The following is a 26,997-nucleotide window of genomic DNA, read 5'->3' as shown; positions in this document are numbered from 1 at the left end:
AAGTCTGACACCACAGCCACAAAGTCAGATACCACAGCCACAAAGTCAGATTCCACAGCCACAAAGTCAGATTCCACAGCCACAAAGTCAGATTCCACAGCCACAAAGTCAGATTCTACAGCCACAAAGTCAGATTCCACAGCCACTTTCTGCCTCAAGAATAAAGTCATTCATTTCTTAAAGACAGCACATACTTGTCGAAAAGAAGAGATTGCTTCTTCTATGCAAATGTTGTAGAGCCTATAGAAGAATCAGGGCTCTGTGATTCACACAGTAGAGTCTATAGAAGAATCAGGGCTCTGTGATTCACACAGTAGAGTCTATAGAAGAATCAGGGCTCTGTGATTCACACAGTAGAGTCTATAGAAGAATCAGGGCTCTGTGATTCACACAGTAGAGTCTATAGAAGAATCAGGGCCTCTGTGATTCACACAGTAGAGTCTATAGAAGAATCAGGGCTCTGTGATTCACACAGTAGAGTCTATAGAAGAATCAGGGCTCTGTGATTCACACAGTAGAGTCTATAGAAGAATCAGGGCTCTGTGATTCACACAGTAGAGTCTATAGAAGAATCAGGGCTCTGTGATTCACACAGTAGAGTCTATAGAAGAATCAGGGCTCTGTGATTCACACAGTAGAGTCTATAGAAGAATCAGGGCTCTGTGATTCACACAGTAGAGTCTATAGAAGAATCTCACCTCACTTCAGCCCTAGATCTATTGGCTTATAAAAACCCAAAGACATATTCCTAGCATATTACTCACCAATGTCCAATCTCTAGAAAACAAGGTACATGATATTAGGGCACGAGTTGCCTTCCAGAGAGACATCAGAGATTGTAACATTCTCTGTTTCACGGAAACATGGCTCACTCGGGATATGTTGTCAGAGTCGGTACAGCCACCTGGTTTCTTTACGCATCACGCCGACAGAAACAAGCATCTCTCTGGTAAGAAGAAGGGCGGGGTTGTATGCCTTATGATTAACCACTCGTGGTGTGATCACAACAACATACAGGAACTCAAGTCCTTTTGTTTACCTGACTTAGAATCCCTTACAATCAAATGCCGACAGCATTATCTTCCAAGAGAATTCTCTTCGACTATAGTCACAGCCGTGTATATCAGACAAATTAAACAACTTCTTTGCTCGCTTTGAGGACAATACAGTGCCACTGACACGGCCCGCTAACAAAAGCCTGTGGGCTCTCCTTCTCCGTGGACAACTTGAGTAAAACGTTTAAGTGTGTTAACCCTCGCAAGGCTGCCGGCCCAGACGGCATCACTAGCCACGTCCTCAGAGCATGCGCAGACCAGCTGGCTGGTGTGTTTACGGACATATTCAACCAATCCTTATCCCAGTCTGCTGTTCCCACATGCTTCAAGATGGCCACCATTGTTCCTGTACCCAAGAAAGCAAAGGTAACTGAACTGAATGACTATCGCCCCGTAGCACTCACTTCTATCATCATGAAGTGCTTTGAGAGACTAGTCAAGGATCATATCACCTCCACCCTACCTGTTACCCTAGACCCACTTCAGTTTGCTTACCGTCCCAATAGGTCCACAGACGATGCAATCGCCATCACACTGCACACTGCCCTAACCCATCTGGACAAGAGGAATACCTACAGTTGAAGTCTGAAGTTTACATCCACTTAGGTTGGAGTCATTAAAACTCATTTTTCAACCACTCCACAAATTTCTTTTTAACAAACTATAGTTTTGGCAAGTCAGTTAGGACATCTACTTTGTGTATGAAAGAAATAATCTTTCCAACAATTGTTTACAGACAGATTATTTCACTTTTAATTCACTGTATCACAATTCCAGTGGGTCAGAAGTTTACATACACTAAGTTGACTGTGGCTTTAAACAGCTTGGAAAATTCCAGAAAATGATGTCATGGCTTTAGAAGCTTCTGATAGGCTAATTGACATCATTTGAGTTAATTGGAGGTGTACCTGTGGATGTATTTCAAGGCCTACCTTCAAACTCAGTGTGTCTTTGCTTGACATCATGGGAAAATCAAAAGAAATCAGCCAAGACCTCAGAAAAACATTGTAGACCTCCACAAGTCTGGTTCATCCTAGGGAGCAATTTCCAAATGCCTGAAGGTACCACGTTCATCTGTACAAACAATAGTACGCATGTATAAACACCATGGGACCACGCAGCTGTCATACCACTCAGGAAGGAGACGTTCTGTCTCCTAGAGATAAACGTACTTTGGTGCAAAAAGTGCAAATCAATCCCAGAACAACAGCAAAGGACCTTGTGAAGATGCTGGAGGAAACAGGTACAGAATTATTTATATCCACAGTAAAACAAGTCCTATACCGACATAACCTGAAAGGCCACTCAGCAAGGAAGAAGCCACTGCTCCAAAACCGCCATTAAAAAGCCAGACTACGGTTTGCAACTGCACATGGGGACAAAGATCGTACTTTTTGGAGAAATGTCCTCTGGTCTGATGAAACAAAAATAGAATTGTTTGGCAATAATGACCATCGTTATGTTTGGAGGAAAAAGGGGGAGGCTTGCAAGCCAAAGAACACCATCCCAACCATGAAGCACAGGGGTGGCAGCATCATGTGGTGGGGGTGCTTTGCTGCAGGAGGGACTGGTGCACTTCACAAAATAGATGGCATCATGAGGAAAGAAAATTATTTGTATATATTGAAGCAACATCTCAAGACATCAGTCAGGAAGTTAAAGCTTGGTCACAAATGGGTCTTCCAAATAGACAATGACCCCAAGCATACTTCCAAAGTTGTAGCAAAATGGCTTAAGGTCAACAAAGTCAAGGTATTGGAGTGGCCATCACAAAGCCCTGACCTCAATCCTATAGAAAATGTGTGGGCAGAACTGAAAAAGCGTGTGCGAGCAAGGAGGCCTACAAACCTGACTCAGTTACACCAGCTCTGTCAGGAGGAATGGGCCAAAATTCACCCAACTTATTGTGGGAAGCTTGTGGAAGGATACCTGAAACCTTTGACCCAAGTTAAACAATTTAAAGGCAATGCTACCAAATACTAATTGAGTGTATGTAAACTTCTGACCCACTGGGAATGTGATGAAAGAAATAAAAGCTGAATAAATTATTCTCTTTACTATTATTCTGACATTTCACATTCCTAAAATAAAGTGGTGATCCTAACTGACCTAAGACAGGGAATTTTTACTAGGATTAAATGTCAGGAATTGGGAAAAAGTGAGTTTAAATGTATTTGGCTAAGGTGTATGTAAACTTCTGACTTCAACTGTATGTAAGAATGCTGTTCATCGACTACAGCTCAGCATTCAACACCATAGTACCCTCCAAGCTCATCATCAAGCTTAAGGTCCTGGGTCTCAACCCTGCCCTCTGCAGCTGGGTCCTGGACTTCCTGACACAGAGAGGCTGCTGCCCACATAGAGACTCAAATCTCTAGCCACTTAAATAAATTGACTTAATAAATGTATCACTAGCCACTTTAAACAATGCCACTTTAATAATGTTTACATATCTTACATTACACATATCATATGTATATACTGTACTCTATACCATCTACTGCATCTTGCCTATGCCATTCGGCCATTGCTCATCCATATATTTATATATAAATATTCTTATTCATTCCTTTACACTTGTGTGTATAAGGTAGTTGTTGTGAATTTGTTAGATTACTTGTTAGATATTACTGCATGGTCTGAACTAGAAGCACAAGCATTTCACTACACTCACATTAACATCTGCTAAGGATCTACAGAGAAGAATGGGAGAAACTCCCCAAATACAGGTGTGCCAAGCTTGTAGTGTCATACCCAAGAAGACTCGAGGCTGTAATCGCTGCAAAAGGTGCTTCAACAAAGTACTGAGTAAAGGGTCTGAATACTTATATAAATGTGATATTTCACATATTTTCTTTGTACATGCACACCCGCCGTTTTGCTTTGTCATTATGTATGTAGCTTGATGAGACATTTTTTGGGGTATTATTTATTTTTAAATAAGGCAGTAACGTAACAAAATGTGGAAAAGGTTAAGGGGTCTGAATACTTTACGAATGCACTGTACATACATACTGTACCAGTCAAAAGTTTGGACACACCTACTCATTCAAGGGTTTTTCTTTATTTTTACTATTTACTATTTTCTATATTGTAGAATAATAGTGAAGACATCAAAACTATGAAATAACACATATGGAATCATGTAGTAACCAAAAAAGTGTTAAACAAATCAAAATATATTTTAGATTTGACATTCTTCAAAGTAGCCACCCTTTGCCTTGATGACAGCTTTGCACATTCTTGGCGTTCACTTAAAAATTAATTGCTAACGACCCTGTTAAAAATCCGCATATCCGAGGACAGGATTTTTATGCGCTACGCGCTTCAGCACTCGGCGGTCCCGTTCTGTGAGCTTGTGTGGCCTACCACTTCGCGGCTGAGCCGTTGTTGCTCCTAGACGTTTCCACTTCACAATAACAGCCGGGGAGCAGCTCTAGCAGGGCAGAAATTACGAACTGACTTGTTGGAAAGGTGGCATCCTATGACGGTGCCACGTTGAAAGTCTGAGCTCTTCAGTACAGGCCATTCTCCTGCCAATGTTTGTCTGTGGAGATTGCATGGCTGTGTGCTCTATGTTATACACCTGTCAGCAACGGGTGTAGCTGAAAAAGACGAATCCACTAATTTGAATGGGTGTCCACATACTTTTGTGTATATATAGTGTAGATACAGTAGGTTGACTGTTGTGGGGGTCTATATGACCTTCGCGCGATATATAATCTTGTACATTGCTGATGAAACGTAATCACATGATATGATGACTAGGACAGCGCTGTAGTTACTCACCATCCTGAGATGCTGTAGATATCTTTTCCAGATTGATACCACTGATGGTCTTTCTCCTCTCTGAGCGCGTCGTTCTCCCGACCTCAGGGGGACAGAAATGACAAAGTTCGTAATGGTCTCACTGCTAACCACCAGACATGATACGGTATGTTAGCAGTAGAACAGTACCATGGTTACTGGAATAATACCATGACAACTGGAATAATACCATGATTACTGGAATAATACCATGACAACTGGAATAATACCATGATAACTGGAATAATACCATGGTTACTGGAATAATACCATGACAACTGGAATAATACCATGGTTACTGGAATAATACCATGGTTACTGGAATAATACCATGACAACTGGAATAATATCATGATAACTGGAATAATATCATGATAACTGGAATAATATCATGATTACTGTAATAATATCATGATTACTGGAATAATACCATGATAACTGGAATAATACCATGACAACTGGAATAATACCATGATAACTGGAATAATACCATGGTTACTGGAATAATACCATGATAACTGGAATAATACCATGACAACTGGAATAATACCATGATAACTGGAATAATACCATGACAACTGGAATAATACCATGGACACTGTCCTCTGCTAGCCATATTAACCCAGTAAAGTGATTAATCAATACACACGCACCTTTAGATTGGCTAGCCTCCACACACTGACCTGTAGACCAGTGGCGGGTCCGTGCCATTTAAGATCAGGGAGGACGATCATGTTTTTTAATGAGCATGGCCTTATTTCTATTATAGCATATTGGATGACTGTCATTCACAGTGTTTTCTATCCAATACTACCAATTATATGCATATCCTAGGTTCTGGGTAACAGGCAGTTTACTTTGGGCACGTCATTCATCCGAATTTCCGAGTACTGCCCCCTAGCCCTAAAAAATATATTATTACTGTCCTAGAGGAGGGATTTTACATGCCTGTCGGCAAATGTTTCTACCCCAGTGAAACCAGTGGTGTTCGTTTAATACAAGGGAGGACTAATATATTTTTTAATGAGCAGGGCCTTGTTTCTATCACAGCATATTGGATGGCTGTCATTCATATTCCATTCACCCAGTTCAATGTAACATCTACAGGTTTAGGCTGCTACATGATACTCAAATAGTCCCTGTACCCATCACGAGGTTGCTACAACCTAGCCTACGAATGAAAGCTTACAATGTAGGTGCACAGGTCGAGAGACAAATGTTAGTAATCAAAGTGACAGACAGTGACACATTCAATAGCGCCTTGCACACTCTGGCCTGCATCTATCTGATCTAGGGTGTAATCATTAATCCAAGTCGCAAACGAGAGTTTCTATTGGACAAATGCAGGTATGTTTATCCCCGTTTGGTTCCGTTTGCTTCCGTTTAAGAAATGTTTTTCGACAGAATCGGCGGAATGAATACACCCCTGATCCCACTCAAACACAGTTCACTTTCATAGCAGCCACGTACAAACAGCATGATCACTTTCATAGCAGCCACATACAAACAGCATGAACACTTTGCTCATTGTATAATTCCTTTTGGCATCTATGCATCTATCTCTCACCTTTTCCCTATGCTTGTGAACATCATTGCACAACACAAGAGCTGTCTGTGACCAGGCGAAAACACCTTTTCAAGCCAAACCTTCATACCATAACCGTTAACCGCTACACACACAGCCTACATCGTTGTCACCATATTAGCTAGCTACCGTCATAGTCAACATAGCTTCGAGAAGTAACGCGTTAGTAAACCCGCTACAATCATGCAGTACAGTGTACAGTCAGAAAGCACTTTAGCAGTTATACTGGTGGTCCCCATTGGCAATAAATGAATAAAACCAAAAGCTTACCTTGACTTGGAAGAGTTCCAATGTTGGATAGCCATTACCAGCTAGCTAACATAGCATCCCTCTCTGTTTGAGCCGGGTGTTTGAGTAGGCTAAATTAGCTAGCTGCATTTGCTAGAAAGTTGAAGAAAAAAGATTTACGATGTCTTTGGCTGATAAATCCTAAAGAGTATTCCAGTTCTATATCGTACCATGATGATGCAAATGGGTCTCGGCCCCGCCCTGTGCAACTGGGTCCTGGACTTTTTGACGGGCCGCCCCCAGGTGGTGAAGGTAGGAAACAACATCTCCACCCCACTGATCCTCAACACTGGGGCCCCACAAGGGTGCGTTCTCAGCCCTCTCCTGTACTCCCTGTTCACCCATGACTGAGTGGCCCAGCACGCCTCCACCTCAATCATCAAGTTTGCAGACGACACTACAGTGGTAGGCTTGATTACCAACAACGACGAGACGGCCTACAGGGAGGAGGTGAGGGCCCTCGGTGTGTGGTGTCAGGAAAATAACTTAACACTCAATGTCAACAAAACAAAGAAGATGATTGTGGACTTCAGGAAACAGCAGAGGGAGCATCCCCCCATCCACATCGACGGGACAGTAGTGGAGAAGGTGGTGAGTTTTAAGTTCCTCGGCGTACACATCACGGACAAACTGAAATGGTCCACCCACACAGACAGCGTGGTGAAGAAGGAGCAACAGCACCTCTATCAACCTCAGGAGGCTGAAGAAATTTGGCTTGTCACCAAAAACCCTCACAAACTTTTACAGATGCACATTCGAGAGCATCCTGTCGGACTGTATCACCGCCTGGTACGGCAGCTGCTCTGCCCATAACCGGAAGGCTCTCCAGAGGGTAGTGAGGTCTGCACAACGAATCACCGGGGGCAAACTACCTGCCCTCCAGGACACCTACACCACCCGATGTCACAGGAAGGCCAAAAAGATCATCAAGGACAACAACCACCCGAGCCACTGCCTGTTCACCCCGCTATCATCCAGAAGGCGAGGTCAGTACAGGTGCATCAAAGCTGGGACCGAGAGACTGAAAAACAGCTTCTATCTCCAGGCCATCAGACTGCTAAACAGCCATCACTAACATTGAGAGGCTGCTGCCAACATACTGACTCAACTCCAGCCACTTTAATAATTGGAAAATTGATGTAATAAATGTATCACTAGCCACTTTAAACAATGCCACTTTATATAATGTTTACATACCCTACATTACTCATCTCATATGTATATACTGTACTCTATACCATCTACTGCATCTTGCCTATGCCATTCGGCCATCACTCATTCATATATTTATATGTAAATATTCTTATTCATTCCTTTACACTTGTGTGTGTATAAGGTAGTTGTTAGGGAATTGTTAGATTACTTGTTAGATATTACTGCACGGTCTGAACTAGAAGCACAAGCATTTCGCTACACTCGCATTAACACCTGCTAACCATGTGTATGTGATCAATAACATTTGATTTGATTTGATTCACCAGGGAGACATGGCTCCAGTGTGGAGTTGGAGGACCAGACACTGGTCTCTACACAATGAAAACTGTTGACACAGCAGATACTGTCCGCTATGAATTATAGGTATCTTTCATACAGATCTTAACCTTGTGACCCATTCCATACATCTGTTGTTCGTCATGTAGGTTGAAAGGTGTGTATCTTAGCTATAAAAGACCTTTGTACTTTTGTCTCAGGGGCTCTCAACGAATCATCTGGGGGTGATTCACCTCTAAACGAATCATCTGAGCGTGATTCACCTCTAAACGAATCGTCTGAGGGTGATTCACCTCTAAACGAATCGTCTGAGCGTGAATCGTCGAACAGGCATCATTATCGTAGAGCGCTCAATCGATTCACTTTATATGTGTGCGTTGTATTGACCTGCTCCCTTACTAATAAGTGAATAAAGGTTTAGTTTAAGTATAACTCTGACTTGTGTGATAAGTTTGTCTCTCCTTATTTGATAGTAAAGAAATGAACAACCACACATTATAAACTGGGTGGTTCCAGCCCTGAATGCTGATTGGTAGATCAGACCGTATACCACGGGTATGATAAAACTTTTATTTTTACTGCTCTAATTACAGTGGTAACCAGTTTATAATAGCAATAAGGCACCTCGGGGGTTCGTGGTAGATATTACCACGGCTAAGGTGTGTATCCAGGCACTCCGCGATGCGTCGTGCTTAAGAAGCCGCGGTATATTGGCCATACAGCACAGCCCCTCGTGTCTTATTGCTTAATTATATATGGGAGAATGTAAAATATATGGTAGCTTAATCTCTGGCATGTTGTAATCATTTACAGTATTTATAGTCAAGGGGTGATGCGTTTGTTTTCGGCCCGCTCTAGTGGTTGCTTCACGCGCTCTCACTCTCACACTAACCTGCCTAGTCAGTGAGTCGGTTGAATGAGAGCCAACTGAAGAGAGAAACACCAGATAAACAACATGTTTTAAACCTTATCGTCACGGTGAACGAGTTATAAAGCACAGGATGGCAAGTTAAAAGTGGAGTGTAATGATATAATAGTACATTTTTTTTTAAATGACGTTTTAATTTAAAAGTCTGTTAGCATAGAAGCTAACGTCAGATAAAGTTAGCTCCAGTCAAGCTAGCCTGTTGTAGTCATGGCGACAGGACCAAGGAACGTCCACACAGTGTAAACAAATGGAAACATAAAACTAACTGTTTTAAGGATAATATGTTGAGAATTACATGATAAAAATGTATCTATGAGATAAGATGAAAATTAATACCTTTTTACAAATTATTTTTTGGTATGTTGGTTATTTAGCACCAGATAAACAACATATTTTAAACCTTATCAACACGGTGAACGAGTTATAAAGCACAGGATAGGAAACACCAAGTTAAAAGTGGAGTGTAATGATATAATAAGGCAAGGGCTGATTTCAAGGTTTTACTGCTAACCTACAAAGCATTACATGGGCTTGCTCCTACCTATCTTTCCGATTTGGTCCTGCCGTACATACCTACACGTACGCTACGGTCACAAGATGCGGGCCTCCTAATTGTCCCTAGAATTTCTAAGCAAACGGCTGGAGGTAGGGCTTTCTCCTATAAAGCTCAATTTTTATGGAATAGTCTGCCTACCCATGTGAGAGACGCAGACTCAGTCTCAACCTTTAAGTCTTTACTGAAGACATATCTCTTCAGTAGGTCCTATGAATAAGTGTAGTCTGGCCCAAGGGTGTGAAGGTGAACGGAAAGGCTGGAGCAACGAACCGCCCTTGCTGTCTCTGCCTTGCCGGTTCCCCTCTTTCCACTGGGATTCTCTGCCTCAAAACCTATTACAGGGGCTGAGTCACTGGCTTACTGGTGTTCTTCCATGCCGTCCCTGGGAGGGGTGCGTCACTTGAGTGGGTTGAGTCACTGACGTGGTCTTCCTGTCTGGGTTGGCACCCCCCCTTGGGCTGTGCCGTGGCGGAGATCTTTGTGGGCTATACTCGGCCTTGTCCCGGGATGGTATGTTGGTGGTTGGAGACATCCCTCTAGTGGTGTGGAGGCTGTGCTTTGGCAAAGTGGGTGGGGTTATATCCTACCTGTTTGGCCCTGTCCAGGGGTATCATCGGATGGGGCCACAGTGTCTCCTGACCCCTCCTGTCTCAGCCCCAGTATTTATGCTGCAGTAGTTTATGTGTCGGGGGGCTAGGATCAGTCTGTTACATCTGGAGTATTTCTCTTGTCTTTTCCGGTGTCCTGTGTGAATTTAAATATGCTCTCTCTAATTCTCACTTTTTCTTTCTTTCTGTCTTTCTCTCGGAGGACCTGAGCCCTAGGACCATGCCTCAGGACTACCTGGCTTGATGACTCCTTGCTGTCCCCAGTTCACCTGGCCGTGCTGCTGCTCCAGTTCCAACTGTTCTGCCTGCAGCTATGGAACCCTGACCTGTTCACCGGACGTGCTACCTGTCCCAGACCTGCTGTCCCAGACCTGCTGGAACCCTGACCTATTCACCGGACGTGCTACCTGTCCCAGACCTGCTGTTTTCAACTCTCTAGAGACAGCAGGAGCGGTAGAGATACTCTCAAAGATCGGCTATGAAAAAGCCAACTGACACTTACTCTTGTGTTACTGACTTGTTGCACCCTCGACAACTCCTATGATTATTATTATTTGACAATGCTGGTCATTTATGAACATTTGAACATCTAGCCCATGTGCTGTTATAATCTCCACCCGGCACAGCCAGAAGAGGACTGGCCACCCCTCATAGCCTGGTTCCTCTCTAGGTTTCTTCCTAGGTTTTGGCCTTTCTAGGGAGTTTTTTCCTAGCCACCGTGCTTCTACACCTGCATTGCTTGCTGTTTGGGGTTTTAGGCTGGGTTTCTGTACAGCTCTTTGAGATATCAGCTGATGTAAGAAGGGCTATATAAATAAATTTGATTTGATTTGATAATAGTCATTTTTTTTTAAACAACGTTTTAATTTAAAAGTCTGTTAGCATAGAAGCTAACGTCAGATAAAGTTAGCTCCAGTCAAGCTAGCCTGTTGTAGTCATGGCGACAGGACCAAGGAACGTCCACACAGTGTAAACAAATGGAAACATAAAACTAACTGTTTTAAGGATAATATGTTGAGAATTACATGATAAAAATGTATCTATGAGATAAGATGAAAATTAATACCTTTTTACAACTTATTTTTTGTTTATTTACAATTTTAAATGAGTAGCCAAGTCAGTTGATTAATAAGAGAGAGACAACTGAAAACTGTATTGAAGAGAGAAACACCAGATAAACTATTTTTTAAATCTTCAAGGTTTCAGACTCCCTTCATTCTTCTCACCATACCCTATCCAGATCCCAAGGTTTAATAGGGTACACTACTACACCATATGCTGTGGTTTTTCACTGAGTTAAAGGGGTTTAATAGGGTACACTACACTACTACACCATATGCTGTGGTATTTCACTGAGTTAAAGGGGTTTAATAGGGTACACTACACTACTAGACCATATGCTGTGGTATTTCACTGAGTTAAAGGGGTTTAATAGGGTACACTACACTACTACACCATATGCTGTGGTTTTTCACTGAGTTAAAGGGGTTTAATAGGGTACACTACACTACTACACCATATGCTGTGGTATTTCACTGAGTTAAAGGGGTTTAATAGGGTACACTACACTACTACACCATATGCTGTGGTATTTCACTGAGTTAAAGGGGTTTAATAGGGTACACTACACTACTAGACCATATGCTGTGGTATTTCACTGAGTTAAAGGGGTTTAATAGGGTACACTACACTACTACACCATATGCTGTGGTTTTTCACTGAGTTAAAGGGGTTTAATAGGGTACACTACACTACTACACCATATGCTGTGGTATTTCACTGAGTTAAAGGGGTTTAATAGGGTACACTACACTACTACACCATATGCTGTGGTTTTTCACTGAGTTAAAGGGGTTTAATAGGGTACACTACACTACTACACCATATGATGTGGTATTTCACTGAGTTAAAGGGGTTTAATAGGGTACACTACACTACTACACCATATGCTGTGGTTTTTCACTGAGTTAAAGGGGTTTAATAGGGTACACTACACTACTACACCATATGCTGTGGTATTTCACTGAGTTAAAGGGGTTTAATAGGGTACACTACACTACTACACCATATGCTGTGGTTTTTCACTGGAGGGCTCTACCCCACACTGACTGGACTCTACCCCACGACGCTCCCCCCCGACTGGACTCTACCCCCACTGACTGGACTCTACCCCCACTGACTGGACTCTACCCACACTGACTGGACCTCCCCCTGACGGCCACCCCACTGACTGGACTCTACCCCCACTGACTGGACTCTACCCCCACTGACTGGACTCTACCCACACTGACTGGACTCTACCCCACGCGGACTCCCCCCGACTGGACTCTACCCCCGACTGGACTCCCCCCGCGGACTCTACCCCCCTGCGGCCCCCCACTGACTGGACTCTACCCCCACTGACTGGACTCTACCCACACTGACTGGACTCTACCCCACTGACTGGACTCTACCCACACTGACTGGACTCTACCCCACACTGACTGGACTCTACCCCACTGACTGGACTCTACCCCCACTGACTGGACTCTACCCACACTGACTGGACTCTACCCTCACACTCGACTGGACTCTACCCACACTGACTGGACTCTACCCACACTGACTGGACTCTACCCACACACTGACTGGACTCTACCCACACTGACTGGACTCTACCCACACACTGACTGGACTCTACCCCACACTGACTGGACTCTACCCACACACTGACTGGACTCTACCCACACTGACTGGACTCTACCCACACTGACTGGACTCTACCCCCCTGCGGCCACCCACACTGACTGGACTCTACCCCACACTGACTGGACTCTACCCCCTGCGGCCACCACACTGACTGGACTCTACCCACACTGACTGGACTCTACCCACACTGACTGGACTCTACCCACACTGACTGGACTCTACCCACACTGACTGGACTCTACCCCCACACTCGACTGGACTCTACCCACACTGACTGGACTCTACCCCACACTTGACTGGACTCTACCCCTCCACACTGACTGGACTCTACCCACACTGACTGGACTCTACCCACACTCACTGGACTCTACCCCCACACTGACTGGACTCTACCCCCACACTGACTGGACTCTACCCACACTGACTGGACTCTACCCACACTGACTGGACTCTACCCTCACACTGACTGGACTCTACCCACACTGACTGGACTCTACCCACACACTGACTGGACTCTACCCCCACTGACTGGACTCTACCCACACTGACTGGACTCTACCCACACACTGACTGGACTCTACCCACACCCATACTACACTGACAATCCAATACACACATACACACTTACACGCATGCACACAAACACATACACACTGTATACGCTCACACATACAAAACACACACACATGGATTTAGATGCAACCCACACACACACCGGTCGACCCACTTTCACACTGTTCACATACACTGCTGTTACTCTGTTATTTATCTATCCTGATTGACAAGTCACTTTACCCCAACCTACATGTGCATATTACCTCATCTACCTAGTGTGCATATTACCTCATCTACCTACTGTGCATATTACCTCAGTTATCTCAACTACCTGGTACTCCTGCACATTGACTCAGTACTGGTACTCCCTGTATATAGCCATGTTATTACCTGGTACTCCCTGTATATAGCCATGTTATTACCTGGTACTCCCTGTATATAGCCATGTTATTACCTGGTACTCCTTCCTGTATATAGCCATGTTATTACCTGGTACTCCCTGTATATAGCCATGTTATTACCTGGTACTCCCTGTATATAGCCATGTTATTACCTGGTACTCCCTGTATATAGCCATGTTATTACCTGGTACTCCCTGTATATAGCCATGTTATTACCTGGTACTCCCTGTATATAGCCATGTTATTACCTGGTACTCCCTGTATATAGCCATGTTATTACCTGGTACTCCCTGTATATAGCCATGTTATTACCTGGTACTCCCTGTATATAGCCATGTTATTACCTGGTACTTCCTGTATATAGCCATGTTATTACCTGGTACTCCCTGTATATAGCCATGTTACTTCCTGGTACTTCCTGTATATAGCCATGTTACTTCCTGGTACTTCCTGTATATAGCCATGTTATTACCTGGTACTCCCTGTATATAGCCATGTTATTACCTAGTACTTCCTGTATATAGCCATGTTATTACCTGGTACTCCCTGTATATAGCCATGTTATTACCTGGTACTCCCTGTATATAGCCATGTTATTACCTAGTACTCCCTGTATATAGCCATGTTATTACCTGGTACTCCCTGTATATAGCCATGTTATTACCTGGTACTCCCTGTATATAGCCATGTTATTACCTGGTACTCCCTGTATATAGCCATGTTACTTCCTGGTACTTCCTGTATATAGCCATGTTATTACCTAGTACTCCCTGTATATAGCCATGTTATTACCTGGTACTTCCTGTATATAGCCATGTTATTACCTGGTACTCCCTGTATATAGCCATGTTATTACCTAGTACTCCCTGTATATAGCCATGTTATTACCTGGTACTCCCTGTATATAGCCATGTTATTACCTGGTACTCCCTGTATATAGCCATGTTATTACCTACTCCCTGTATATAGCCATGTTATTACCTGGTACTCCCTGTATATAGCCATGTTACTACCTGGTACTCCCTGTATATAGCCATGTTATTACCTGGTACTCCCTGTATATAGCCATGTTACTTCCTGGTACTTCCTGTATATAGCCATGTTATTACCTGGTACTCCCTGTATATAGCCATGTTATTACCTGGTACTCCCTGTATATAGCCATGTTATTACCTGGTACTCCCTGTATATAGCCATGTTATTACCTGGTACTCCCTGTATATAGCCATGTTACTTCCTGGTACTTCCTGTATATAGCCATGTTATTACCTGGTACTCCCTGTATATAGCCATGTTACTTCCTGGTACTTCCTGTATATAGCCATGTTATTCCTGGTACTCCCTGTATATAGCCATGTTATTACCTGGTACTCCCTGTATATAGCCATGTTATTACCTGGTACTCCCTGTATATAGCCATGTTATTACCTGGTACTCCCTGTATATAGCCATGTTATTACCTGGTACTCCCTGTATATAGCCATGTTATTACCTGGTACTCCCTGTATATAGCCATGTTATTACCTGGTACTCCCTGTATATAGCCATGTTATTACCTGGTACTCCCTGTATATAGCCATGTTATTACCTGGTACTCCCTGTATATAGCCATGTTATTACCTGGTACTCCCTGTATATAGCCATGTTATTACCTGGTACTCCCTGTATATAGCCATGTTATTACCTGGTACTTCCTGTATATAGCCATGTTATTCCTGGTACTCCCTGTATATAGCCATGTTATTACCTGGTACTCCCTGTATATAGCCATGTTATTACCTGGTACTCCCTGTATATAGCCATGTTATTACCTGGTACTCCCTGTATATAGCCATGTTATTACCTGGTACTCCCTGTATATAGCCATGTTATTACCTAGTACTCCCTGTATATAGCCATGTTATTACCTGGTACTCCCTGTATATAGCCATGTTACTTCCTGGTACTTCCTGTATATAGCCATGTTATTACCTGGTACTCCCTGTATATAGCCATGTTACTTCCTGGTACTCCCTGTATATAGCCATGTTATTACCTGGTACTCCCTGTATATAGCCATGTTACTTCCTGGTACTTCCTGTATATAGCCATGTTATTACCTGGTACTCCCTGTATATAGCCATGTTATTACCTGGTACTCCCTGTATATAGCCATGTTATTACCTGGTACTTCCTGTATATAGCCATGTTATTACCTGGTACTCCCTGTATATAGCCATGTTACTTCCTGGTACTTCCTGTATATAGCCATGTTATTACCTGGTACTCCTTCCTGTATATAGCCATGTTATTACCTACTCCCTGTATATAACCATGTTATTACCTGGTACTCCCTGTATATAGCCATGTTATTACCTGGTACTCCCTGTATATAGCCATGTTATTACCTGGTACTCCCTGTATATAGCCATGTTATTACCTGGTACTCCCTGTATATAGCCATGTTATTACCTGGTACTCCCTGTATATAGCCATGTTATTACCTGGTACTTCCTGTATATAGCCATGTTATTACCTGGTACTTCCTGTATATAGCCATGTTACTTCCTGGTACTCCCTGTATATAGCCATGTTATTACCTGGTACTCCTCTGTATATAGCCATGTTATTACCTGGTACTCCCTGTATATAGCCATGTTATTACCTGGTACTTCCTGTATATAGCCATGTTATTACCTGGTACTCCCTGTATATAGCCATGTTATTACCTGGTACTCCCTGTATATAGCCATGTTATTACCTGGTACTCCCTGTATATAGCCATGTTACTACCTGGTACTCCCTGTATATAGCCATGTTATTACCTGGTACTCCCTGTATATAGCCATGTTATTACCTGGTACTCCCTGTATATAGCCATGTTATTACCTGGTACTCCCTGTATATAGCCATGTTATTACCTGGTACTCCCTGTATATAGCCATGTTATTACCTGGTACTCCCTGTATATAGCCATGTTATTACCTGGTACTCCCTGTATATAGCCATGTTATTACCTGGTACTCCCTGTATATAGCCATGTTATTACCTGGTACTCCCTGTATATAGCCATGTTATTACCTGGTACTCCCTGTATATAGCCATGTTACTTACCTGGTACTCCCTGTATATAGCCATGTTATTACCTGGTACTCCCTGTATATAGCCATGTTATTACCTGGTACTCCCCTGTATATAGCCATGTTATTACCTGGTACTCCCTGTATATAGCCATGTTATTACCTGGTACTCCCTGTATATAGCCATGTTATTACCTGGTACTCCCTGTATATAGCCATGTTATTACCTGGTACTCCCTGTATATAGCCATGTTATTACCTGGTACTCCCTGTATATAGCCATGTTATTACCTGGTACTCCCTGTATATAGCCATGTTATTACCTGGTACTCCCTGTATATAGCCATGTTATTACCTGGTACTCCCTGTATATAGCCATGTTATTACCTGGTACTCCCTGTATATAGCCATGTTATTACCTGGTACTCCCTGTATATAGCCATGTTATTACCTGGTACTCCCTGTATATAGCCATGTTATTACCTGGTACTTCCTGTATATAGCCATGTTATTACCTGGTACTCCCTGTATATAGCCATGTTACTACCTGGTACTCCCTGTATATAGCCATGTTACTACCTGGTACTCCCTGTATATAGCCATGTTATTACCTGGTACTCCCTGTATATAGCCATGTTATTACCTGGTACTCCCTGTATATAGCCATGTTATTACCTGGTACTTCCTGTATATAGCCATGTTACTTCCTGGTACTTCCTGTATATAACCATGTTATTACCCGGTACTCCCTGTATATAGCCATGTTATTACCTGGTACTCCCTGCATATAGCCATGTTATTACCTGGTACTTCCTGTATATAGCCATGTTACTTCCTGGTACTTCCTGTATATAACCATGTTATTACCTGGTACTCCCTGTATATAGCCATGTTATTACCTGGTACTCCCTGTATATAGCCATGTTATTACCTGGTACTTCCTGTATATAGCCATGTTACTTCCTGGTACTTCCTGTATATAACCATGTTATTACCTGGTACTCCCTGTATATAGCCATGTTATTGTTATTTTATTTTGTTACTATTTCCTTTATGTTCTTGTCTTACTTTTTAACTCTGCGTTGTTTGGAACGGGCTCGTCAGTAAGCATTTCATGTAACAGTCTACACCTGTTTTATTCGGCGCATATGACAAAAAAAAAGTGATTTGATTGTTTTGATTTGTTTGGCTCACCTGTGTAGTGACCTTGTCTCTAGCCGGGGGTGCAGGTGCAGCTGAAGGTACAGCTGTCAGTGGCCCTTTCTCCTCTATAGGGCCCTCTCTCTCATCCACCAACCCGTTGACGGCTGGGGCCGCAGCTGCCATCTTCTGACGTGGTGGTGTTTGGTCTACAGCTCCCATGATGCTCTTCACCTTCTCCTTGGTGACCTTGGACTCGAAGAGAGCCTTCAGGGCTCCGATACTCCCGGCCGGGTCGACTCTGGGAGAGGGGCCAGGGAGACTGGACATGGACTTACTGCGGGAGAGACTGGTCGACCTCTGGGACCCTGACAGGCTGGTCGACCTCTGGGACCCTGACAGGCTGGTGGACCCACGGGTTTCCTCTCTCACTCCGTTGTTTCTCATCGGGGACTCCATCTTGCGCTCCTGTGCGTTCTCTGCCAGTTGTCTCTTTGTTTTCTCACGGACGGTTGAGAAGGAGGTCTGGTGTTGGGTTATCTGGTGGAGAAAGAAGCAGAAGAAGACAGACGCTGCTTTGTGTCCATCCCGAGAAAGTCGACAATCAGAAATTGATGACATGAAATGTGGTGTGATGTTTTACCTCAGTCTTGTGCTCCACATGGTTCAGAGTAGGGACCTCTACTGAAGGGCTGGCTTGATATCTGTTAGGTGAACAAGAGAAATCCTTCATCAATACTCTGTAAGCTTATTCACCAAAACAGACATTGCAATGCTCAAGTAACTCGGAGTGGGATGAAGTTTTCCCCGGACGTTGATACGTCAGTGTTGCTAGGATGCTGAGCAGGGTCTTCATTTATTCAACTTTATTTTTTATTTTTATGAATAGTTTCTCCTCTTCGGTTTATTGTAAAGTCATTGAAAATAAAATGAATGTTTTCATTGAATTGTAATTTTCAGTTTACTTCCTGAATTGAATGAATTCAATTGGATTTGACTTTAAAAACCCTGGTGCCAATGGAGTCTGTAATTTTAGTTAGTGGTTAAATGGTAAAGGTCCTGGTTCCTCTCACCTGGTCAACATCTGAGATACGGAGATGGACTTCATCCTGTCCCTAAACCCCGCCTCCGCCCAGGTGGGCTTGTCTCCGTCGCCCGTAGAGACGCTCCGTAGAGATTGGGCACGCCTCAGAACACTCCTCCCCTCCATGGCCGACGATGATGTCACAGCACCCCTCGATGATGTCACAGCACCTCTCAAAACACCTGATCGACATGGAAGAGTCAGCTGTCATAGATAACACTCATTGTTGAGGACAGAGTCTCACAGGAGAGGAATCAGTCTCCGTTCCACAGAGCACTGTGAAGGAATCAGTCTCCATTCACCAGAGCACTGTGAAGGAATCAGTCTCCATTCACCAGAGCACTGTGAAGGAATCAGTCTCCGTTCACCAGAGCACTGTGAAGGAATCAGTCTCCGTTCACCAGAGCACTGAGAAGGAATCAGTCTCCATTCACCAGAGCACTGTGAAGGAATCAGTCTCCATTCACCAGAGCACTGTGAAGGAATCAGTCTCCGTTCACCAGAGCACTGTGAAGGAATCAGTCTCCGTTCACCAGAGCACTGTGAAGGAATCAGTCTCCGTTCACCAGAGCACTGTGAAGGAATCAGTCTCCGTTCACCAGAGCACTGTGAAGGAATCAGTCTCCGTTCACCAGAGCAGTGGACTGAAACACTACGGCATCGAAACAGATCAAAAAGCAGATAGTTGTTTGTCCATTGATGCAAACGAGGAGTTTGTTATTGTATATCATATATTAAGAGAAATCAGACAATTATTATCAATCTAGCCATTACCTTTAGTGAAGCCCGCTGGTCGTCTCTCCTTGTCACAGTCAGAGGAGCGTCGATCTCATCACAAGACAAACGTTACGTACCGCTTCAAACCAGCGTCTCGGACCAAAGTCCTCTGTCCTTCCTTATTGCACCTGACTAGAGAATGTTTACAGCGAAACGTTTACGACACAGATGGAATCTCTGCAGTCCAATAGCAGATCTACTATGATGGTGACCAATAAAAAAGAACTTTCTCTCTTCAGATCCTCTCACCTTGATACAGGTACAATCATCAACTATAGTATTTTATATTAAAAGTAGAGTTGTGGAGATCCTGGTTCCTCAAACGAGAGGTGTTTTAAACACACATTGGGACGCTGTAGTGTAACGTTCCAGAGAGTTACTGAGGTAGGGTGACCAGGACGGCTGAGCAGGCAGTTCTGTGTTACGGCCTTGAGCCTTTCTCTCTCTCTCTCTCTCTCTCTCTCTCTCTCTCTCTCTCTCTCTCTCTCTCTCTCTCTCTCTCTCTCTCTCTCTCTCCCCCTTCTCTCTCTCTCTCTCTGTGTCTCTCTCTCTCTCGCTCCCTCTCTCCCTCCCTCTCTCTCTCTCTCTCTCTCTCTTTCTCTCTCTCTGTCTCTCTCTCTCTCTCTCCCTCTCCCTCTCTCTCTCTGTCTCTCTGTCTCTCCCTCTCCCCCTCTCTCTCTGTCTCTCTGTCTCTCCCTCTCTCTCCCTCTCTCTCTCTCCCTCTCTTTCTCTCTCTTTCTCTCTCTCTGTCCTCTGAACAAGAAGGTATGAATGAGGTTAGGTTTAAAGGTGCTCTCTGTCTCACACTCTTTAACTCTAACCATGTAGTACTAATTAACCTTCAGACAAGTGTCGTCTAGTTATTATGTAGTTGTTATATGGAATAGAACTACAGTGGAGAACAGTGACCCTACAGAGTAATGGTTCATCTGGTGATACAACAAACAGAACTAACTTCACAATACTGACGGGTTATTTCCTGCTGGGGAGAGTTGTTGAGTTAGTCTCTGTAGCCCCCACTCTATTGTAGACTATCTAGTCTCTGTAACTACCACTCCTATGGTGTAGACTGTAACTACCACTCCTATGGTGTAGACTCTCTAGTCCCTGTAACTACCACTCCTATGGTGCAGACTGTAACTACCACTCCTATGGTGCAGACTGTAACTACCACTCCTATGGTATAGACTCTCTAGTCCCTGTAACTACCACTCCTATGGTGTAGACTGTAACTACCACTCCTATGGTGTAGACTCTCTAGTCCCTGTAACTACCACTCCTATGGTGCAGACTGTAACTACCACTCCTATGGTGCAGACTGTAACTACCACTCCTATGGTGCAGACTGTAACTACCACTCCTATGGTATAGACTCTCTAGTCCCTGTAACTACCACTCCTATGGTGTAGACTGTAACTACCACTCCTATGGTGTAGACTCTCTAGTCCCTGTAACTACCACTCCTATGGTGTAGACTATCTAGTCTCTGTAACTACCACTCCTATGGTGTAGACTGTAACTACCACTCCTATGGTGTAGACTCTCTAGTCCCTGTAACTACCACTCCTATGGTGCAGACTGTAACTACCACTCCTATGGTGCAGACTGTAACTACCACTCCTATGGTGCAGACTGTAACTACCACTCCTATGGTATAGACTCTCTAGTCCCTGTAACTACCACTCCTATGGTGTAGACTGTAACTACCACTCCTATGGTGTAGACTCTCTAGTCCCTGTAACTACCACTCCTATGGTGTAGACTGTAACTACCACTCCTATGGTGTAGACTGTAGCTACCACTCCTATGGTGTAGACTGTAGCTACCACTCCTATGGTGTAGACTCTCTAGTCCCTGTAACTACCACTATTGTAGACTATCTAGTCTCTGTAACTACCACTCCTATGGTGCAGACTGTAACTACCACTCCTATGGTGTAGACTCTCTAGTCCCCTGTAACTACCACTCCTATGGTGTAGACTCCCTATTCTCTGTAACTACCACTCCTATGGTGTAGACTGTAACTACCACTCCTATGGTGTAGACTCTCTAGTCCCTGTAACTACCACTCCTATGGTGTAGACTGTAACTACCACTCCTATGGTGTAGACTGTAACTACCACTCCTATGGTGTAGACTGTAACTACCACTCCTATGGTGTAGACTGTAACTACCACTCCTATGGTGTAGACTCTCTAGTCCCTGTAACTACCACTCCTATGATGCAGACTGTAACTACCACTCCTATGGTGCAGACTGTAACTACCACTCCTATGGTGTAGACTCTCTAGTCCCTGTAACTACCACTCCTATGGTGTAGACTATCTAGTCTCTGTAACTACCACTCCTATGGTGTAGACTGTAACTACCACTCCTATGGTGTAGACTGTAACTACCACTCCTATGGTGTAGACTGTAGCTACCACTCCTATGGTGTAGACTATCTAGTCTCTGTAACTACCACTCCTATGGTGTAGACTGTAACTACCACTCCTATGGTGTAGACTGTAACTACCACTCCTATGGTGTAGACTGTAACTACCACTCCTATGGTGTAGACTCTCTAGTCTCTGTAACTACCATTTGTACAGACAATTGTGTACTCTGCAATTTGTATGTCCAAAATTGGATTTAAGCTGATTGTGTAGACAACAACACATCCATCACGCTGGTCCTCAACACGTGGGTCCCTCAGGGTTGCCTTCTTAGTCCCCTCCTGTACTCCCTTTCTAACCTTTATTTAACTAGGCAAGTCTATGGGGTCAATTTCAAGCCATATGTATTAAATTCAAAATAAAAATAAATCGTGAACATGAAAAATAAAGTCGAGAATGTAAATATTATATTTTCGAGGACGGGTGAAATAAGGCATGCTGAAATCAAAAACCAAACAATTGAAAGCAAAATGTATAGAAATATAAACAACAATAAGATTTCAAAATCAAAACGCCAAAACTTGTAAGTAAATCATTTTTAAAGCGAGAGCAAAACTCTATGACAAATAATTGAAAACATTTTTTTTATTTTAAATGAATAAATTAATACATTTATTTATAAATTATTATAAAAAAATGTATTGTCCCACCACTCCACTGGTGGGACCACATTGTTCAATGTGTTCAGTTGCTGATTACCAGTTTATAATGGCAATATCTATTGAATTACTCACCGAGTAACAGTCGAATTACTTTGCCTTCAAAAGCCATAGAACAAACATGCTATGAACACAGCATTGCTTTTCACATTTACATTGTCACCATCAAACACACACCGGTAAATGTTTCAGGAGGAAAAGGAAGCGACAGTGCATGGTGAACTAGTAGGAGAGAGAAACAAGATGGACTAGTGGGGCCATCCAGTCCAACCCTTTTCCCTAAAGTTATGCCATGGGCTGATGGGTCAGGGGCACATAAGAAATGAGGTGAAGTATTTTATACAAATATTTTTTTTTAATGTAGGCCTTAGACACTCCACTGTATAATAACACCCAATATTTGACCTCCTTTTTTTTTCTTGACCTCGTTCAGCAGTGGCGCGTCCTAAATTATGCTGAGACGCAGATCGCCGGTCTACGGCCCAGGAAGTGTCGACAAAGCAGCATTGGTGGATCGTCCAGAAACGTGCATATCTTTGCACCTTATTAACACACTGCCATTGTGTTCTGGAACCGTTGCTTGTATAAATAACTTGTAACAAACGGATTGTATTATTAACCTCTCGCTATAAGAGACATGTAACCATTTACACTGCCAGTTCTTCCCTGCAGCTCCTTCATTTAAAGATGTTTCTATTATACAATTAAATAGTCTTCCTGAATCTTTGGATCAAGTTTTCCACAACATTGATTGGTTACTAAAATTTACATTTTACATTTTAGTCATTTAGCAGACGCTCTTATCCAGAGCGACTTACAGTAGTGAATGCATACATTTCATTTCATGCATATTATTTTTTGTTGTCGTACTGGCCCCCCGTGGGAATCGAAGTGAAATGGCTAGCTAGTTAGCGGTGATGCGCGCTAATAGCGTTTCAATCGGTGACGTCACTCGCTCTGAGACCTTGAAGTAGTTGTTCCCCTTTTCTCTGCCGCGGCTTTTGTGGCGCGATGGGTAACGATGCTTCGTGGAGTGTCAGTTGTTGATGTGTGCAGAGGGTCCCTGGTTCGAGCCCAGGTTGGGGCGAGGAAGAGGGACGGAAGCTAGACTGTTACAGGAGCCCTCATCTTCCAAACTGTAGGACATTGTAAAATATGTTTGACACAGCGATCCACACATCTCGCCGTAACTGTTCAAACCTGAAAGCGTATATATGAGAGAACATTTGAAGCAACATGATGAAAGATTCAACATCATACCCAGTCCTCTGTCCTATACAACTCATCACGTTAACCTTTCTGAGCATAAGGAGATGTAATTGGTTAAAGTATTCTAAGGTACTTTGCATTTCTACTTCACAGTCTCACAGTTGAATTGACCTGTTTCAACCCCCAACGCTGCACTTTCATCCATCACTTATTTAATCTGTAGTCTAATAAACAGCATGGTTTTCCAGAGGCATTGTGGGAGGACCACACAACACTGAAACATCACGTGACTCCAAGTTTACTTCCATATGATGATTATTATATCAATATTTACGCATGAATTCATTTCCACCGCCATTTCTCGCACAATACATTTTACCGGCAAGAAGATGGCACCATGTCCAACAAACGATCTGTCTGCATTTATCAAATTGTACCGAAACTTCCTGTTTCCATCACAGCTGTCATCATTTTAATACATTACTTAGTCAAGGTCATGTGTTTAGGTGGCAGGGAAGTCAGGCGCAGGAGAAACAAACTTCATATAAGCGCGGAGTAGTTTAATAAACTTTCAAACAATCTCCAACAATAGAATACATTAAAAAAATCAACATGGGTACACATACCCCGTCGCACACCTAAATAAACAACACGAACACAATAACACCAAACAATCTCAGACCTGAGGGGAAACAGAGGGTTAAATACACAGCAGGTAATGAATGGGAACAAGCATTAGCAGATGTCTTCATCTCCTTCCCTGGCCACAGAAGACTCTGTGACATCAAAGAGGAGTTCTATAGGATTGCAGGTAAGAGGATCTACAAATTACAGGACAACTGTTAACACATAGTAGGATACTCATTACTTTGTGTGACAGGTTTCCCCAATGTCATTGGTGCAGTGGACTGCACACACATAAGGATAAAAGCCCCCTCAGGTGCCCATGAGGCCGATTTTGTGAATAGGAAATCCTTTCACAGCATTAATGTTCAGGTGAACATAACTTTTTGATATTGTCCATTGACGAACACTCTGCATTGCCAGTGATGTGCATTGATTGGTGTAATATTCCTCATCTTATGATTTCAGATGGTCTGCAATGCTGACTGTGTGATCAGCAATGTTGTGGCAAAATGGCCTGGCTCAGTCCATGACTCCAGAATCTTTCGGGCCTCTGAAATCTATCAGTGCCTATCACAAGGTAAGCCACACAACCCCTATTTATAACCATCATGGCTGTGTCAAGAATATCACTGTGTTTATGAGGTAGTAATGATGAGATTTTGTGTTGACAGGTGAATTCTCTGGTGTGCTGCTTGGAGACAGGGGGTATGGCTGCCAGCCTTTTCTCCTGACACCTTTCACAGACCCCCAGGAAGCACAGCAGGCCTACAACCATGCCCATGCCAGGACCAGGGCCAGAGTTGAAATGACCTTTGGCCTCCTGAAGGCACGCTTTCACTGCCTTCACAAATTAAGGGTCAGCCCTGTTAGGGCATGTGATATTACTGTGGCTTGTGCTGTCCTCCACAATGTGGCCTGCCTGAGGAAGGAGAGGGCCCCCAGAGTGCCACCAGCCATGGACTGGGACAATCCGGCAATCTTCCCTGATGACGACAGTGGTCGGCTGCTGAGGGACCAATATGTGTTGAATTATTTTAGTTAGTATGTGTGCTTTCAATTTTGGTTAAATATGTCCTGCGGTGGCAGAGGAATTGGGTTTTTTTTGGGTTCGTTTTTTTACGAATTTGGCCTCTTATGATGTTTGTGCGGTATACTGTGTGTAATACAAGGCTGCAGGGAGGCTACTGCATCCATTCATTTGTCTGTTCAGTTGATGTGTATGGATTTGTCCTGCATTTATTTTAGTGTGCAGACATGCAGGGTGTGTTATATACAGACCTTTGAATGTGTATGTATCATTTTGTATAATATGCTTGGATTCTGTGCTTTCCATCTTGTAGTCACTGTGACTTCAGTTTCGAAAGGAGCTGATGGTTTACCTGCTTTGTTTTGTCCTTATTCAATAAAGGAACATAATGTTACACATTGTGTTTTTATATTCATATGGAATGTGTATTTGTTTATATGACAGAGTACTAGGGCCACACTGAAGAAAAAGGATAAAGTCATAAATTTATGAGGCTGGTTCTTTCTGCAGAAAAGCTACATATTGTTTTTACAGTTTTGATACTTATGACAATGTGATACTTAATATTCTGGCACATCAGCATGTCTTTGTTTATGAAACCATACTGAAGTACAATTTCACGAAATGCCCCACATCTGTCATTTTAACAACTGTCCTCCTTTAAAACAACCGGTTACAATATTATTACTTGTGTTTTTTTCCCCTCTGTGGCCCTAATATTCTATCATTTTATATATAGCCTTATAGTCTATGGGAAACTGTAAATTATCTAATGATAGCAACATAATCTAAAAATTATTTTTTATCCAAAATCATTGAAATTAATGATCACAAACGTTTAAATAATGACAGTGGGTCTAGTTATGTGATAACAATGTATAGTGAGCAGTGAAATAACTATTGGTTTCCATTTGTGGTGACTGCTGACTGACATTAGGGATGAGATTAAATAGATCCTGGAATTTAGCCTGGTCTGGAGCAGGCTAGCTCCACAGAATAAATCTCCATGGTAATTTAT

The 26,997-nt window shown here is 43.1% G+C and overlaps 1 protein-coding gene and 1 long non-coding RNA gene across 2 annotated transcripts in view; one reads left to right on the top strand and one right to left on the bottom strand.

Moving 5' to 3' along the window:
• The window catches only part of LOC106590690 (uncharacterized), a 43,970-nt gene extending 23,816 nt beyond the window's left edge, over window positions 1-20,154 (bottom strand). The window contains exons 1-5 of the mRNA XM_045710746.2: window positions 20,020-20,154; window positions 19,235-19,427; window positions 18,805-18,865; window positions 18,216-18,701; window positions 4,845-4,926 (exon numbers count right to left, since the gene is read on the bottom strand). Of these exons, the coding sequence (XP_045566702.1) occupies window positions 4,845-4,926; window positions 18,216-18,701; window positions 18,805-18,865; window positions 19,235-19,371 (766 nt within the window). The 5' untranslated portion in view covers window positions 19,372-19,427; window positions 20,020-20,154. The remainder of the gene's footprint in view (window positions 1-4,844; window positions 4,927-18,215; window positions 18,702-18,804; window positions 18,866-19,234; window positions 19,428-20,019) is intronic.
• Window positions 20,144-25,276, top strand: LOC123731540 (uncharacterized). Its single transcript, XR_006762705.2, has 3 exons — window positions 20,144-20,281; window positions 23,309-23,443; window positions 23,550-25,276. It is a non-coding gene; the product is annotated as an uncharacterized LOC123731540 (long non-coding RNA).
• Window positions 25,277-26,997: the final 1,721 nt, after the last annotated feature.

The sequence above is a fragment of the Salmo salar genome, chromosome 29, assembly GCF_965601325.2.
Source record: "Salmo salar chromosome 29, fSalSal1, whole genome shotgun sequence".
NCBI lineage: Eukaryota > Metazoa > Chordata > Actinopteri > Salmoniformes > Salmonidae > Salmo > Salmo salar.
The sequence above is the reverse complement of the archived record's forward strand: the minus strand, read 5'-3'. Positions and strand labels throughout refer to the sequence as shown.